General features: G+C 35.9%; 1 protein-coding gene across 1 annotated transcript; it reads right to left on the bottom strand.

Annotated features, from left to right (window-relative positions):
• Positions 1-4,279: 4,279 nt before the first annotated feature.
• LOC115991041 (protein ACCELERATED CELL DEATH 6-like) lies at positions 4,280-8,174 on the bottom strand. The gene is made up of 6 exons (XM_031114794.1): positions 7,736-8,174; positions 7,488-7,625; positions 7,275-7,394; positions 6,653-6,697; positions 5,890-6,380; positions 4,280-4,972 (listed from the first exon to the last, which is right to left on the bottom strand). Exons 1-6 carry the CDS (start codon positions 8,172-8,174, stop codon positions 4,304-4,306), a joined length of 1,902 nt encoding a protein of 633 aa, XP_030970654.1. The 3' UTR covers positions 4,280-4,303.
• Between the last annotated feature and the right edge of the window lie 10,932 nt (positions 8,175-19,106).

Raw genomic sequence — 19,106 nt, 5'->3', positions numbered from 1 at the left:
AGAGGAGAATGTGTGAGAGAAAAAAAAAATTTAAAAGAAGGAAAGGTTGAGAGTGAGCCGGCCAAAAGAAGATAAGATGGAGTGGGTAGTAGGGTTAGGTGGAGCTTGGCACGTGGGAAACCAAAAATAATATTTGGTCTTGACTTTTTTTTTTTTTTTTTTTTTTTTACTGACTGGGACGTTACATATAGGGACAAGTCTATGCATGTATCAAAACCATCAAGACTATTGACTAATTATTCATGACAAACTTGAAGATCGATTTACAAAAATCACACATAAATGTCAACATTTTTCCCACAAAGATAGATGTGCATAGATGACAAGCTAAGCTCGTAAATGCACTACACCATTAGTACGAAGATACTAGGCCAAACTCACATGTGAAATACACAACACAAGCTATCAAACTTTTTGGAGATTTTTCAATTTTTATGGGTTTTTGAATTTTTCAACACAATTAAAAACAGAATATGAAAAGTAAGATCAACAAAAAACTACAAGTACAAGCAAAACTTGAAAAGAAACATGCTAAAATGAGAACATAAGCAAACAACCAACCCAAGTCACAACATATAGAAAGAATTGATGCATGGACATGGTCTAATGCTTATGCATGTGTACCCTTCTTCACCCACACGACACGTGTGTTTGGGGTGATATCCCTAGAAGATTGGGTACTAGAACTGTGATTCTCAAACCTTTGGTTGAAGCTTGCCAGACAAGAAGTGATGGTATCTATTATCTTCATCACATCATCAAAACCGGAATCAGCTTCTCGCCCTTTTGATTGCTTGGTGTTCCAATTCCCCTTTCCTTGTCCTCTTAGCCTTTGAGAGTTTGCTTTCTTCAATGCGTGAAGTTTATAGCAATTAGGTCTTTTGTGTCCTCAAACTCCACAATGGTGGTAAAAGCGTTGAACTTGAGGACCTTTTTCAGGCTTTGGGAGAGAATTCCCTTTAGCCTTAGGTTTGGCCACAAATGGATTCTGAGGTTTTTTCAAAACCTTTTAAGCGATTCCATATGGCTTCTTCTCCACCTTTACATTCTCAACACTTGGAGTCGCTACCATTGGTTCCTTAGCTTTAACAAATTTCATCTCCTTGGACACATTGGCATTTGAACTACTCTCTCCAGAATATCCTAAGCCGCTTTTGTTAGAAAAAGGCTTTTGATGTGCAAGTACTTCGTCAAGTTTCTTGGAGGAAACATGCTCCACTTTGGAATTAGCTGGAATCACTTCAAGCTCAAGAAACTTGATCTTGGAGTAGGCCTCAGTTATTTCTCCATTCAACGCCTCAACTTCACACTTCATTTCACCTCATAAGTATTCTCTTGTAGTCTAGTTCAGCTTTCTTCATTTTTCTGATGGTTGCCTTAGTCACTCTAGCATACTCTCTGGTTTTCTCAAGAAGTGAATTATAGGATTCTTGCAATTCCTTGGTTCCTTCATCTTCATCATCGAATTCTTCCCCAATTCCTATAAACTCTACTTCGGTGTGCTCACCGAGTTCTTCCACTAGAAGGCTCAAATCTTCTAATGATTCCATGGGTGCAATGGCCATAAATGTGGAGTAATTTCCTTCTCCATCACAACTTTCTTCTAAATCAAAATTGGAACCATCCAAGTCACTAAGAGTAGTTGCAAAGAATTTACCCTTTGCTTTTAAATACATGGGGCATTTTTTCTTCACATGCTCATGCCCTTTGCACTCAAAGCACATGACCATTTGAGACGGTGAGGAATCTTTTGAATCCTTCTTCTTGAAGTCTTCTTGTCCTTCTTGAAATTTGAGAATTTTCCCTTCTCAAAAAACTTCCCATCTCTCTTGAACTTTAAGAACTTACGGAAGTTCTTAGCAAGGTACGCCACATCCTTTTCAACCTCATCCGAGGAGTCTTGAGCTTCCAATCTCTCATTCATTGTCTTGAGAGCAAGAGATTTTCTCTTCCTTTGAGATGGTAGAGATAGCTCATAGGTTTGAAGAGAACCGATGAGTTCTTGAATTTAAATCTCGTCAAGGTCTTTGCTCTCTTCAACTGTAGTGACCTTTGCACGGAAGCTCTCCGTAATGATCGTAGAATCTTCCTCACAATCTTGGAGTCCTCTGTCTTTTCTCCCAAGTTGAATTTCCCAATCACCACTTCATTTAGCTTCCCATAAAATGAGTCGAATGACTCGTCTTCACTCATCTTCAACTCCTCAAAGCGTGTGGTAAGTATTTGCAACTTGGTGTCCTTCACCTTTTTGGTGCCTTCATAGGTCGTCTCCAAGATTTGCCACGCCTCCTTGGCAATTGTAACATGAGAGATTCTGTGAAATTTTTCAGGAGAAACAACACAGAAAATAGCATTTAAAGCCTTACTATTAGCATTAGCTGCCGTAAGAGCTGCTTTATCCCATGTGGATTTGGCGGCCTCCGGCCTAGTCCATCCTATCTCGATAGCGTCCCAAACACTATCATCAATGGAACATAGAAATGCCCTCATATGGACTTTCCAAAATGCATAATTGCTCCCACCAAAATATGGAAGAGCATTAAGCGATTGAGATCGATCCATCTCAAAAAGGGTCTAGGATCACACTTAGGTAATAAAACCACAGCAAGTGCACTCACTTTGATACCAATTGAAAGCTCGAATATGTGTGAAAACACAAGAGCTATTTAGACCCCCAAATTAAAGATTATGCCTCAGTTGATTTTACTCTAACTTAAACTAAGTGTGGAATAGAGTAAATGTGAGCGAACAAACAATGTAACTACTCTAAGCCATATTCATCAAATATCAACAGTAAAATGAAAGCTAAAAAAGTAGGGAAAAAGGATGCAAACACAAGATAATACTGCGATGTGTTATTGAAGAGGAAACCGAAGAATTTGATGAAAAACCTCTCTGCCACCCTCCAAGCGGTAAATTGATCCACTAGAGAATAAGTTGGAGTACACGAATAACAAAAGATCCTCCAAGCCTAGTCTACCACATGTACTTGAGCCCTCCAAGATCCTGCTACCAACTGACTTGACGAAACCTTATCTTTTCTAGCACTCTAGATCACGCAATTCAGCCCGATTGCATCCACCAAATAAATGGCTTCTTCTAATATTTCGCAGTAGCATCAAAACCTCACTTTACACTCAAGATGGGTGTGGTAAGTGTTTGGGCTATCAACCTCTCAAGGATTTGGATATGGAGAGGTAGGAGTTGAGGAAAACCACAATAGATTGTATAAAGGATTGTGGGTATGACAATCTCTAACTCTCTAGGATTATGGATAGGGTTTTCTCTCTGAAAAGCACTCCTCTTAATATATGGATAATGATGGTATATATAGTGTGGGTGAAGACATAGTGCAGCAGATATGCCAAAATAGCAAAACAGGAGTATCTCACGGGAAAGCCTTACCCGCAAAATACTCACGAAAACTAGCTATCATGACTCCTCAAATTCCTATCATGTGTTGTGCACATGGCTTCACTTCGCGGGAAGTTTTCTCGCGAGCTACCTGCGAAAACTCCTTTGATCTTCAATGTTATCTTGAGTCTTCACACTTTCTCTCTCACACAATCCATACAATGAAATCCTACATAAAATACGGGGTACAAAAGATTGAACAAAATTACAATCAAATTTGGCATGGAATTAAAGCCAACACAAAATAGTTGTAAATAACAACTTTACAAAGTTTTCTTCTCATCTCACTTGTTGACATAACCTATTACCAAACAATGTAAATTATTAGTATTCTTTTCTTGTATGTAGCATGTCTCTTTTTGTCTTTTTCGTTGTTTCTTTTTATTGTTCGTTTATAAAAAATTTAGTAAGTCCATCATAATAATGTTCAAAATCAATCATGAATTTCCATTAAAAAAAATTCCTAAAGCCGCAGAACGAATATGTGCATGTGGATGTGAAAAATACTTCATACTGTATAGATTGTTAAGGAAGGATGATTGAAAATCTCCATTGCAACCAAAATTTGCCTATTGAATGTGCAAGAGGCATGTACAATCTTTAGTTCTTTACAAACAAACATTTTAGACATAACAACAAAAATAAAATGCAGACAGGCGACAGGCAACAAAAGAAAAAAAAAAAAAAAAAAACTCTGCAACCACTTACACAACTTCATTTTTTCTTTTTTTTCTTTTTTTTTTTTAATAACTTGGTCAAGTGGTAAGTTTTGAATAGTTGACAATCATTTTCAAAAAGGTTATCGATATCTTTGTCATTGATATAACCTTTATTGTTCACCACTCATTATTTGTAAGTTGTGATCATAGAACTATAAAAGTTGTATTGGTCAACCTATTCTAGAACAAGACATTTTATGAATAGCTACTCCACAGAGCTTACATTTTCCAAGAGGAAGAGAGTTAACGAGACTCTGTAGTACATCACACAGAGTAAACCACGAAATATTGAGATAGAGACGGAACTGAAGCGCAATAAAAATAGTAACTGGGAAGCAAGTGACAGTGTAAATTGGAATTGCAGCCCAATGTAGCCTCTCTCGCATCATAAGCACTAGTGTAGCAGCAAAAGCAACCATCATGGCTGCTACGGCATAAAACAATGTGGTCAGTCCCAAGCCTAGCTTCAATGGCAGAGACCTCCTGAAATCCTTTTCGTGCATTCTCGATGTCATAATGGAAAGGAACACGACCACAGAAGTCAGGGAGAAACAGAGCGATACCGCATCTGAGATTGTGAAAACGTGAAATGGAATTTCTGTGTCGAGCAATGGAAGTCCTGTTTTTGAGTTGGAACCGCCAGGGATGGTGTAGGCACAGGTAAAAGCAACGGTTGCTATTAGGACAGCAACTATAGTGCATGCCTTTGCTGTTCGCATTAGCCATTCTTGGCCATCTGCCACCAGTTGCTTATGTTGGATGGTGAACAATTCTTCAGCAGTCTGACCTTCTTTATTTCGGTTTTTGATCAAATATGGAGGTACAAGTTTCTGCACTCGCTGTATTGATTGAAATCTATTATTATTATGCAATTGGATAACAATTAGTTCATACTTGCATATAGTATTTTGTGTGTGTGTGTGTGTTTTACCTTAGATTCCTAAATTAAATTCAACCATGTGGTTAACTCACCAATAAACTATATGGTTGAATTTAATTGTTTTTGGAGAACATAACACTATTTGTATTATAGTGGTCAATGCAACTATATGGTTGAATTTAACTAAGAAACAATATACATAAGTTTTGCCCATTAAAAATATACTCTTATAAATTAAGGGTAATTACTATAAACTCACCTGTGATGTAACTCGAATTCACATTATCTACCTGTGATTTGAAAAATGTCACTTTACTTACATATTTACCCTTGCTTTTAACGGTGGTAGGTTACAGAGGACAAACGAAGGGAATCTCAGGTGGATAAATTGACAATTTACAAACTACAAGTAGACAATGTGAATTTGAGCCAAACTACAAGTGGGTTTACTGCATTTACCCCTATAAATTAACATATTTCAAAAACTTTCTATCATATTGAGTTTTTAAATCAAACTGAAATTCATGCACATGTAAAATTGTAAACTCCCCTGCTTGAGAAAAATACATTTATGAGATGCAACAGAAAACCCAAAATTTGATAATTAGTGAACGGAAGCAAATAAAAAAAAATAGTGAAAAGTATTAGAAACTTAGGTCCCCAGGATCCAAGGGCTCAAGGCCCAGACCATATCCTGTCTATGTTCTGCGTATCAGCACTACATTCGTATTGCTGTAGTACCTCTGTACTGTCATGTAAATTAGACCTCTTCTGTATGCCAATACAAAGGTCTCCTATATATAGTTTACACACAATAAAATAAAGATATTCAGTATTTTCAAGAAGGAATGAGGGAAATGCAAGCAAAATAAGCACCTTGAACCATTGTATCTCGGACTGCAAGCGGAGGGCTTCCCCTGGCCTGTCCCTCAACTTATGCTCACCCAAGTATGCAGCTTGATGCAAAATGGTGTCACCATCGTCATTGATCAATATTTTAAACCTCGATATTGAAACAGGCAAATGCTGAAGAAGATCCAAGATTTCTATCCTTCGATATCTTGCTGCAATGTGAAGTATGTTCTCATTTTTGTTATTTCTGTGTTCAATTGCTAGAGGATTCCTTTTAAGAATGACCTCTACAATCTCTGTGATCCCATTTCTTGCAGCTGAAATTATTGGATTATTAGAAGATGAAGTAGTACAGGAAGGTTGCTGATCTTTCTTACTTTGATCTTCTTCGTTTCTTTCATCCTCAAGCTTTTTAACCATCCATGTCTCGTAAGTTACAGCTAGAATTGTAGCAAGTATCAGCGCTCTCTTTTGTTGCTTTTTTCTGTCCCAAAGTCTTTTAATTGCTGGCAATCCTATTAACATCCCATTACAGAGCAAGATGAGACTAGCTTTCCACAAAAACGATTAAACGTCAATTCTAGGCATAACACTTTGACAGAAGCAAATATAGATTGAAATTGACTTATGTTACAAAGCCACCAATTTTTTTACATATTGATTGACAAGTGACAACTGGTGATTAGTATTTTATACATTTGAAATTGTATCAAAATTTTGATTTGCACTGAGAGTGGCAATAGTGCATTGGAATGAATATATGTAACCAAAAAAAAGAAGGTTGTACCTTGAGCTATGAACCTCCAAACAGTGCGGTATATCATTGATATGGCTGCAATTTCTTGTAACTCAGGTCATTAAATAAAGGCATGTATCGGAGAAAAAATAAGAAGAGCATCATAAATTAAAATAACAGAATGCTCTAAGCCTCTAATTGAGATAAATAGAAATCTAGAATGGTATGACTTCAGGTATCATATGGTTTGTTTTTCATCAAAGATGAATTATCTAGTAGTGCAAAAAAAAACAGCAGAGTTTCAAATTTTGCTACCATACTCCTTTTGCAAGAATTTGATGACTAACAAAAACTGGGTTTGATCAGACTTACTTGCAGCAGGTGCGTCCATTATCATTTTGAGACTTGCAAAGAGTACTTAGAAACACAAGCTTCATTTTATTAGTGTTCCCCCAAGGTAGTTTCTTTAGGGTCATGAATATTTGGAAAGATCGAGTCCATCTTAATTAGTACAAAGTGTTTATCTAAACTTTCAAAAATCGTGACAATGAATACTCCTTTAAATTTGTAATTTTTACGTAAACTATAAATAAATTTATTTCAAATAGAAATGATCTTAATTTCCCGATGAATGAAAGTACATTGGGAGAAAAGTTTCTTATGTATTGATTACCTTTATGGTCACCTAAGCAGCCAAATGGGCGGGGACAACTCCAGCCACGGCCACATTCAAGATCCTCTTTTGGACTTGAAGTGTCACTGTGAAGATGAAGATCATCATCATTTGGAAGGCCTGTATTGGAAATGCAGGTTCAGTTAGCCCGTGTACACAGTAGGAAATTTTAATTTTTGAAGCTGAGTAACATATATATTTTGTTTGGCATACAAAGATAGATCAGTCCCTCCAATATGCCCATGGGATGTCCACTCTTGAAAGCAGAAGGCATCTTCGCTAGCCGTTGAAAACATGCCGGGCCAAAGCGTAGAAGAGATTTATCCCAATATAGTAACCCCAAAGCTGTATCTGTAATTGAGAGAGAGAGATTTTAAGATTTAAACCCAAAAAAAAAAAAAAAAAAAAAAAAAAAAGATTTTAATCAACATATATGAAATGAAAGAGAGACAAAAGTCTACCAACGTAGTTGCCAAGGATAGCTATTTCAAGAATGGACTTGGAGTCATTTCGTGTGCAGTAATTTTCCTTAATCGGGTTGCTTTTCCCAGCATCCACAGTCAAAAACTTAACCATATCTGTCTTACCAGATGCAGCGGCTGTAAACAAAGGAGTTTCACCACTAATGTTTTTTATGTCAAGTTGGCTTTCGCCAAAACTTAACAAGTGTTTTGCCATTTCGATATTTCCAGTTGCTGCCGCTTCATGAAGTGCTGTGTTTCCAAGTTCATTCCTAATATGAGACAAAGATGGTGCAAGATTAAGTAAAAAACTAAACAATTCCTTGTTGCCGGTGTACACTGCAACATGAAGTGCAGTGTCCCCGGTGTCTGTCAGAGGATGACCCACGTTTTCATTCTCCATGTAGCATCTCTTCAGGGCCTCCAAATCTTTTTCCATGATTGCTCGATAAGGTTTCGTCAATATTTCAAAATTATCCTCCCTTACCATCTCTCTCTTCCTCGGGCTATGTAAGCAATCATGCTTTGCTCCATAGACACTACTCACAATTTAAAGAAACTTCCTGGAATCTACCTTGCTTGCGCGAATAGCAAAGGTAAAAAAAAGAGTTCTAGGCTGTAATTTTTTCCCCTTGTCGGCAATGCCCAACCTTTTTTCAATGGATTAGCTTGGCTTTCCTTATAAAAGAAAGTATGGACTCAATAGTTTCTATTTTTCAAATACAGAATTTAAACACTTTAACTTGAGAACTATAATTCAAACTCTCTTTAATTGTTAAACTCTCCTAACAACCTTTTTTTTTTTTTTTTGGAGGGGGGTGTCTAAATGCTAACATCTGAAAAATATTGTTTGAACTCTCTACCAAACTGAACCTTACACACCTTTCCTCCCACCTCTACCCAAGATAATTGTCTTTTTCATTTTTTTCACACTTTTATATATTAAGTATCTAAGATTATTTTTTCCCAATAAAATGTTTCTAAAATTAGTTTCTAAAGAGCATTAGTTTACATTTCCCTATTTTATATTTTCTGTTACAAGTAATAACACACTTATTTTTGTTTCTTAACTACATGTCTCCTACATAGGGCATATGTAGGTGCCTTTTGGATTGTGCTGAAACCTGTGTCTGCGTTCCTTCTTTTTTTTTTTTTTTTTTTTTTTTTTCATTTCACACATTTTGCTGAAAGGCAAGGACAATTATCACTGTAGCAGTATTGTTCATACACTGTAGCAGTACTGTTCATGAGACCCACAACCACTTTATTCAATAAAAAAATATTAAAAATAGGTCTCACGATACTATTCACACATTTAAAAATTATTTTGCTACAGTGTTTTCAATTTTCAGTTTTCAATTTCAGCAACAATAAGTTCAATCTAAACGGACCCGTAATGTAACATACTAACATATCTCTCACAATAAGTGAATCCCACCTGGAACAAGATAATTAATTATGTGTCAGATTGGATTGTCTTGTGACTCTCTTCTAACATTGGTTGTGTTTGGAACTTAGTATATTTTTATATACTTGTTCAAAGCTTTGAAGTTTGAATGCTGTAACATTTTTCACGCTTCATCAATCTCATACTCCCGTGCCTCTGTCCCTCTCTCAAGCCATGAGAGCAACCATGCTTTGTTTCAAAGATTGCTTAAAGGCACCCGTATCAACTTCGCTTGGTAGAGTAATAAAGGTAAGCATTATAACCATAAAGAAGAAAAGTGTTATGCTGTATTTTCTTTTCCTGTTTCAGCTTTATCCAATCCTTTTTCAACTAATTAATTATTATGGCTTTGGTTTTCCATGTTTCTCAATCTCATACTCCCAAGAAAGCACTCTCTAACACAGCAAATAAACATCATAATTATGTTTATGATGCAGTATCAATGATTCTTGATTACCTATACTGTTTACCGACTACCTCCACAATTCAAGGTAAAAGTTCCACCCAATCATAGTATTTAAGGTGGAAATTTGATATCTCTAATTCTAAACTAATCTATATATATCTAAAAGCTAAAATATAACATTTATTGTTTCTACACTCTTGTTGAACCACATCAACAACCACATCATCTACCCATTTTCAACATTCTCTCCTATGTTGCACGGACACGGACACGGACACGGGAATACGGCAATTTTTGAAAAATAAGGACACGCACGGTGAGGACATGGTGGTTAAATAATTAATTAAATTTTATATTTAGGCATATTTTTTAATATTTTTAGACAAAATACATTTATGTTTAGAATTTAAATTATGTAAGAAATACAAATAAGTAAACTAACACCCAAAATACTACAATAATACACAAAATCTTCAAGCACTTTCAGTATTCATTTTAGTAAAATTACTTACAATATTTAACTTTAATAAATAAATAAAACTATAGCAGGACACACAAAAACAAATTTATAAGTTATAACTAATATTAAAATATATATATATATATATATATATTAAAAAAAAAAAAACACAAAAAACAAAAACAAAAGCAAAACGCGTTATAATAAGTAACAGTAGATTCAAGTTAATATCGGAAAGAAAGAAAGAAGAAAAAAAAAAAAAAAAGAGAGAACAGAGAAGAGATCGGTCTGCGCCGAGAGAGAGAGAGAGATCGGAAGGGACAGAGGACAGAGGGCACGGCGTCAACGTTGGAGCTCGCCGATCAGTCCGATCTAACTCCGGCGAGGGACAGAGGGCAGCAGCAACGACAGAGGGAGGGTGGGTTGAGAAGATCTTGAGATGTGGTTTCAACTTTCAGTCTAAGAGACTCTAAACTTGCTATATTATTTTAGGGTTATCACAAAATCAATGGCATTGGTAAGTTCCGGTCAAAATCTGTGATTTTTTTTTTTTTTTTCATTAGTGGCGTGTCAGAGGCGTCGGAACCGCGTCGGCGCCGTGTCGGAGCCGCATCGGCGCCGTGTCGGAGAAGCGAAAAAAAGAAAAAGAAAAGGGACACCACCAGACACCAGAATCTAGAGCGACATCCCCGTTCCAGTGTCCAACACGTGTCGGACGCGGACACGACGCCAAAAATGGCGTGTCCGTGCAACCTAGATTCTCTCTCTTTTTTTACACTCTTTTTTTTTCTTATTAATTTCTCAACTTATTGTTATACTTTCTCTAACTTTTTCCCTCTCTTTTACATGTTCATCTCCCCACTACTATCTACCTTAATATCTCTTTTTCTTTATCCATTTATCTTCTTTTATTTTTGGATTTTCTTATTCTTCTCCTCTTACTATAAATTTACAATTCTCTTTCCCATTCTACATAGTTTTCCCACACACAACAAGTTATTTCTTTCTCCCAAATTATTTTTTTCTCATTTTTTGGTGGATTCTATTTTTCTTGCATCGATCTCTACTTTAGGTTGTTGAAATTTTGTATTATTTAGAACTCTACTTTGAGTTGATGTGATTAAGTTTTGTGTTTTTAAATTTTTATTTTTTTTATTCTTTTTGATTTCTTAGATGTTATCATATTGCATTATAAAGATAGCATATAAGAATATAATGTTATTTCATTACATAACATGACTTGGATAATTTGGTGTTTATTACTATATTTTTTATTTTTACTTTTTTTTCTTCTTACATTATTATTTTCAATAAATTTCTTATTACTCTCTCTCACGTTCTCTCTTGAAAAAATTGTTACTCTCTCTCTCTCTCTCTCTCTCTCTCTCTCTCTTGATTTTTAATTCTTTATTGCAACTCTACTTTATATATTGATGAACCATTGTGATTTTTAAAACTCTATTTTCGGTTTATAAGTTTTGGTATTGTATTTTTTAGTTCCTCATCACAAGTAGTCTCTTTCTCTCTACAATAAAATTCAAATAATAAATTATACATATTCAGAATAAATTTGATATGAGTTTTGATTATTATGATAAGCTTTTTAATAGAATGAATAAGTTGAATAATTAATTTAAATAAAAATTATACATACATACATACCTATATATAATATGAAAGCGAAAAATTTGACTTTTTGTTAACTACTCTTTATTACACCACGTGGCTATATAAATTTATGCCACATATACATTTAAAAGCACTAAACAGTTGTGCCTTTCATTTTTCAATAGGCACATTTTTGGTCTATATGCATTTTTTCATTCAATGGGCACATTTTCATTCAAAATGCACCTTTTTCTTTCAATAGATATATTTTCAGTCAATAGGCACCTTTTGGTATATCAAATATGAAAGGTTATAACATTTCAATATGCATCTTTTGGTATATCTAATTTGAAGAGTTATGGCCTTTCAATAGGCACCTTTTGGTATATATATAACACAAATTAAACTAGAGACTCAATATTCTATCTCTTATTCCTTCTCACAAAAAAACTAATAAATAAAACAACATTTCTTCTGACTAACTAATAAAACTTTGTACTATTTCTTTCAATATCATTTTTTTTTTTAATTTAATGCATTTTTTCTTACTACTCCAACTAAAAAATAATGGCCTTTTTTTTCCTTGAAAGTCCGAAACTCATCTAATAGCTATTCTCGTGCATCGCACGGGTTAACAAATAGTGTGTGGTGTGTGTGTGTGTGTGTGTGTGTGTGTGTGTGTGTGTGTGTGTGTGTGTGTGTACGTGTGTACATGTGTACACACACACATATATAGTGGGATGAATAATTAAGTGTAGTAAGACAGATATTGGGCCCATTTAACATCGGCCCAAAGAGTGGAAACAAACCCAGTGTTGATTGGCACATTTTGACAATAAGCCGTGCCACGAATATCAAGCCTCGAACTATTGATCAAGCGTAATGCTCTCCTAAGCCCAAATACCAAGGTCACATCCAAAAGCCTGTCCGAGCTACCAAGATAGAATCCCAGAGAAGGAAAATTTCTCCAAGGAAGCTTTCTACTTGATGATTCCACTGTAACTTCTACATTAATAAAGGTCACCTGCCTAGCACCACCACATTTAATGTAGAAGGATAAGCCTGAACAATAAAAAGAAGCCCTAGAAATCTTCATTCATAATGAAAAACAAGGAACAAAGAGCCCGATAAGGTAGGAAGTTATCCAAGTAGATGCCTGAATAGTAAGAAGAAGCTTTACAAGTCTCCATTCATGGTGAATAACAATAGCAATTTACCTTGTAAATCTTAGAGATCCATTACGCTATGTTTGGATTGGGGGAGGGTGAGAGAAAGGAAAAGAGAATGAGTTAAGGGAAGCCATTTTCCTTATTTGGTTAGATGAATCAAGAGAAAATTGGGTTGATTTGGAGCGATTAAATTTTCATAGGGCCCACCATTTTGCTATCATCCGAAATTGGGTGGAAAGAGAGGGAAATAAAGAGGAATTTTGGAATTATTATAACTTTTTATTAGTAAATTACCAATATGACCTTCTATTCTTTTTTTAAATCATATATTTAAGGGTATAAAAGTAAAAAACAATTATTTCCCTCCCCATTTTCTTTTAAACCAAAACAAATGAAAGATTTTGTTTCCTTTCTTTTCCTTCTTAAATCCAAACACATATAGAGGAGGATATTTTCTTTTTCCTTTCCTTTTTCTTTCCTTTCCCTTGGTATTTTCTTTTCTCTTCCTTTTCCCTAGGTGCAACCAAACATAGCCTTAAGATGTAAATGTTTTTCTACATCTCATGGGCTTTTGTCATTTTTAGTCATATTGATCGCAAAGTAGACAATTTGTTTAGTTAGAGTTTATAAAGATGATAATTTCTAATCATATAGTAAATATCTTTTTAAGTACTGTCACTCCCTAACATTAAATATCCTTAATGTAGTTATTTTCATTAGGAAGGGCTTGTATCCTATAAGGTTGAATTTAATCAACCATCTTGTTGGCTTTATTCCGTACCAAATTTGCTTGTATTTCAGCATTTAGTAACCCTGTATTTAGTTGAGAGTGAGATAAAGTGTTGAAATGCTCAAGAGTGTGCAAGAAAACAAAGACTCACGACTGGATCTCTCGGGTGACTTGCGGATTCAAGCCACCAGAAGCAACACACATGCCAAGCATGCCAGAAGTTGAAGCGTCATGCTAGCTGGAGCACTACAGGACAAAATATGACAACTGGTCATTCTGTTATCTCGTGGCTAGATCTCATGACTCAGTTAAGCCGCGAGCCAACCCTGTTTTGAAAATCCTGACTTTTCAAATTCCATTCTCACCCCAGTATAAATACCCCTTATACCCACAAAAGAAAGAGAGCTTTCAGAGAGAATTTTGAGAGAGAAACCCCAGAGTAAAACAAGATTCATTCATCCACAATCTTCACATAAGAGACTCTTCAAATTTCTTAACTCTCTTCCTCTCCATTGTTAAACCCTTGAGAGGTCTTTTTACCAAAATCTTTTCTTACCATATCCATTACTGTGAGAAGGTTGTTTGGTGTTCTGGGAAGCAGTTAGGAAGGAACCAATCTACATTAGTTGATGCTATGGTCAAGTAGCGGAATCCGGGAAGCTAGAAAAGAAATAGGTTCGGCGCAACCTCGTTGGAGCAAGAAGCTTGGAGGGCTTAGGTACACTGGGTAGATTAGGCTTGGAGGGTCTATTGCTGTTCATGTATCCCAACTACATTTTCTAGTGGATTACTTACCGCTTGGAGGGCGGCGGAGAGGTTTTACATGGAGGGATTTGGTTTCCTCTTTGATAACACATCATGTGTTGTCCTTGTGTTTACATCTTCCTTTCCTCTATTTTTGCCTTTTATTTTCTACTATGGATGTGATTTTTAATTGGTTTAAATTGATTTCCAATTCTGTTTATAGCTTATGTTCATTTTCCGCACACTAGTTGTTTGTCATAAAGCTTGAATTGGTTATTTTGTATTTGGGGGTCTAAACGTCCAAGGGTATTTTATACACTATTTGAACTTTCAATTGTTAACAGAGCGGGTACACTTTTAGTGGTTTCATTACCATAGAGGGATCCTTGACTCCCTATTGAGATGGATCGGTCTTAATCCCTAAATGCACCTCCATACTTTGATGATAGTAATTATGTTTTTTGGAAGTTTTGCATGAAAGCATTTCTATGCTCCATTGATGAATTTGTTTAGGATGCTGTTGATATAGGTTGGACCAAGCCTGAGGAAGCCAAATCCATATGGGATAAGGCAGCACTCGCTGCATCTAATGCTAACAGTAAAGCACTTAATGCAATTTTCTGTGGTGTGTCTCTAGATGAGTTTCATAGGATTTCTCACATTACTGTTGCCAAAGAAGCATGGGAGATATTGGAGACCACCTACGAAGGAATGAAGAAAGTGAAAGATACCAAGCTGCAGATGTTGACCACTCGATTTGAGGAGCTAAAAATGAGTAAGGATGAGTCCTTTGACTCTTTCTATAACAAGCTAAATAAGGTGGTTGTAAGCAAATTCAATTTGGGAGAGAAAATGGAGGATTCTAAAATTGTAAGGAAGATTCTTCGATCATTGCCAGAAAGTTTTCGTGCCAAAGTGACAGCGATTGAAGACAGTAAAGACCTTGATAACATCAAAGTCAAGAGGTAGTTGGTTCTCTTCAAACTAATGAAATGTCTCTGCCCAATCAACAGAAGAGCAAATCTCTTGCTCTTTAGACTATTAATGAGAATGTGGAGGTCCATGACTCATCGGATGAAGATGTGGTTGACAAAAATGTTGCATACCTTGTAAAAAGTTTCCAAAAATTCTTGAAATTCAAGAATAATGGAAAATTTGGTGATAAAGGGAAATTCCAAAGTTCAGGAAGGGAGAAAAGGGAATTCAAAAAGAAAGATGGAAAAGAATCCCAATCTACACAAGGTGTCACTTGTTTTGAATGCAACGGGCATGGACGCTTTAAGAAAGAATATCCGAATTATTTGAAATCGAAAGGCGAAGTGTATGCCACGACATTAAGTGACTCAGATTCATCCAACTCAGATTCTAAGGAAAGCTGTGACAGAGAAGGGAATTATTTAGCTTTTATGACTATTGCCCATGTTGAGTCTTCAGACGAGTTCAATTTGCTTGTATGAGAACTTGGAGAACATGGTGATGAAGAATCATTGGGAGTTGTTGAAGAATCAGATGCTGAAGAAGATGAAAGCACAGCCAATCTTCAAGAGAATTATAACTCACTCCTGGAGAAGTCGGGTGAGTACACAAGGGTGGCCAAGGCAGCTGTGAGAAAGATGAAGAAGGCAAAGGAGAATTATAAAAGTCTCCTAATTCATTATAAGGAGGCCAAATGTGAGATAGAAACACTGAATGGTGAGCTGTCAGAAACCTACAAAAAAATGAGATTTCTTGAGCAAGAGGTTGTGCAAGCAAATGCTAAGATAGAGAGGGTCACCACCAAGAAGCTAGATGATGTTATTTCATCACAAAAGAGCTTTTCAGACAAATCCGAGTTGGGATATACCGGAGGGAGTAGCTCATCTGGCAATATCACTAAAGAAGTGAAGTTTATAAAGGCCAAAGAGTCAGTTGAAGTTGGCCCTACTGCTGAGAAACCCAAGATTGAGGAGAAGAGGAATGTAGAGAACCAACTGATGGTGAACAATCCTCGTAATCAATCTGTGGGTAGGTTTGAATCTCGAGCCAAGTCTTTTTCACGATCACAAAGAGGACCTAGATCGAACTATATGTGTCATCATTGCGGACTTCAAGGGCATACTTGGCCAAATTGTCAAAAGCTAAGAGCAATGAATAATGCAACTGCTCCAAGGTCATGAGGACCTAGAAATGACAGGAGAAATTGGGCTAGTGAACCATCAAGAGATCAAAGTGGTGATCCCAGAATGATGGACGTGATGAAGATGATTAGTGCTTTCACCAATTGCTTGGAAAGCTTCACACGAAAGTTTGAAAGCCCTAACTCTCGTACCCAATCCTATAAGGAAAGCACCCCAAACGCAAGTGACGTGTGGGTGAAAAAGGGTACTCATGCATAAGCATTACAACATATCCATGCATCAATACTTCCAATGCTTTGTGACTTTGTTTGGTTGTTTGTTTTTTAATTGTGTTGGTTGAAATGTGTTTGTTTATTTTTGCATTCTATTGTTCATTCCTTTTTGTTGTTTTTGATCAATCTTTTCCTTCTTATGTGTCAAAAATCCAAAAACCACATAAAAAGTAGAAAATCAAAAAGTTTGATTGACATTGTTGAGTTTTGTCTCAAAACTTGTTTTGCCTTGTACCTTTGTGCTAATGGCTTTGTGCATTTACAAGCGTAGCTTGTTTCTTTGCACTCTTATCACTGTGGAAAAAATCTTGAAATCTATGTGACTATTGTAAATAGATCTTCAAACTTGTCATGAATGATTAGTGAATGGTTATGTTGATCTTGAGACATGCATAGACTTGTGCCTATATATCTTCCCACTCTTTATTTTTGTTTTTGCTAAAAAGAGCTCACCAAATGTAAATCTCCAAATGAAAAGAGATATTGAGTTGCAAAAACCTGTCGCACATACTAGAATTTGACTAGAAAAAAAGGAAAGTGACCAAAAATTAAAGTGAATGATTATTCAAAAAGCCAAAGGCTGTCTCATCAAGGCGAAATATCAAATATCACTCTCACAATAAGAGGTGATTGTCTCAAAAGGATCAAAAAGATCAAATATTTTGATTGAAAGTGGAGTTAAATGTAAAGCTCCAAAGTATGTAATCAAGTCTTGTGGGAGGTCATATATGCATACTTATGTAATTGAGATGGGTCACACAATCTAGTGCTAATTGTGTATGCCTTGGTTGAATTGATCATTGAAACTTCACATTAGACTAAGGACTATCTCATTGTTGATACCCACACACAACACACAAGTTTATGTTCAACGAATGCCATATTCATTTGTGTGATTGTACTTGATAAAATGTGTGTTCACATGCTCAATCTTTGTTGGTTCAAACACAAAAAGATTTTTGAGTGTTTTAGATGTTTTTGGAAAGTATTTTGTTCTTCAAAAACTGAAAATTTCAAAAAATAGTGTTGCCTTGTTTTGGTGACTTAGTCGCGGGTCATTCAAGTCGCATGCCACAATCGCGAGCTCACGGGTCAGTTTTGGCGACTTGTTCGTGAGTGGAAGGTCCAATCACAAGGGCTACACAGAGATTTTCGCGGCTCATCTCGCGACTCCCTCGCGAGTGAGACTTCTAGTCACGAAAAACATTTAGAAATTTTTTCAAAACTTTTGGCTTGAAGTGTTTTGGCGGGTGTATCTGGTGCTTATCTGGCGACTTACCTCAGCTGCAAAAAATGTGTGTTTTGCATAATAAGTGCAGTTTTTAAAATCTTTTTCAATTTTCCCTCGAACTTTATATGACTGTTCATTTTCTCTTTTGTCTGAAACTTCCCAAACGCTCCATGTAACCCACTTTAAACTCCATTTTTGCTTCTTTTCAACTCAAAATCTTCAAGAAAAAGGTATGGGTTTTATTTCTCACACTCTGTATTTCTTGTTTTTGAGTTTTTCCCTCTTGAATATTTGCATTGGTTTTCTGATTTGAGTTGGATTTGTGTTTCGGCTGTTGTTCTCTGTCCGTGCTTTGCTAGTAGAGGCTCTTGGTTTTTATGAACTTGTTTGGGTTACTGGATTTGGTCTTCATCATTTGACTTTCTCTTAGCTTAGGGTTTGTTATTTGTCTTATACTCATCTTGTCTGATCTCATTTTGATGTGTTGTTTCAAAATGTTTGTGTTTTGTTTGTTAGGTTTTATTGATTTGATTCTGTGTTTGTTTATCTAGTGTGTGTACATTTGTTTTGAGTTCTCTGGGTCATTTCATACTCATCAAACTATATGTCTCATTGACATATGTTTGTCCTTTGGGTGATGTCAGTCTCTGCAGCATTAGTACTCCTCTGCAATTTGTTAGTTGTTCTTGAGTATCTACCTTTGGGTACATTCATCTGTGTTGTTGGTCTAAGTTATAAGGATTTTTCTTTATTATTATCTTTATCACTAACAAAGTACTGATTTGTTCTACACATGTATTGTACTTTGTTGTTATGGCCTTTTCTGATTGTTCATAGATGGCTCCTTCATCCCCAAAGAAGAAAACTCCTGCCAAGAAAGTAGATAAGAGAATGAAAATGGACCCTAATCTGTTTAGATCTGTTTCCCATTTTGAGAGATACAAGGATTTCTTCTTAAAGGCAGAAATCATACAAGAAAGGTTTGTGGATTTGGAGGATTTGAGAGACACCTTTATCCCTAGTTGTTTTAAAGGGGGATGATGGGAAAGGCTTTTGTGTGATTTCCCAATTGTGTGTGAACCCCTGATTAGGGAGCTTTATTCCAATACTGTAATAAGGGAAAAGGAACTAAGCTGCTGGGTTAGAGGTAAAGAATTCACCGTAGATGCACATGACATTGATGATGT

The sequence above is a fragment of the Quercus lobata genome, chromosome 5, assembly GCF_001633185.2.
Source record: "Quercus lobata isolate SW786 chromosome 5, ValleyOak3.0 Primary Assembly, whole genome shotgun sequence".
NCBI lineage: Eukaryota > Viridiplantae > Streptophyta > Magnoliopsida > Fagales > Fagaceae > Quercus > Quercus lobata.
The sequence above is the reverse complement of the archived record's forward strand: the minus strand, read 5'-3'. Positions and strand labels throughout refer to the sequence as shown.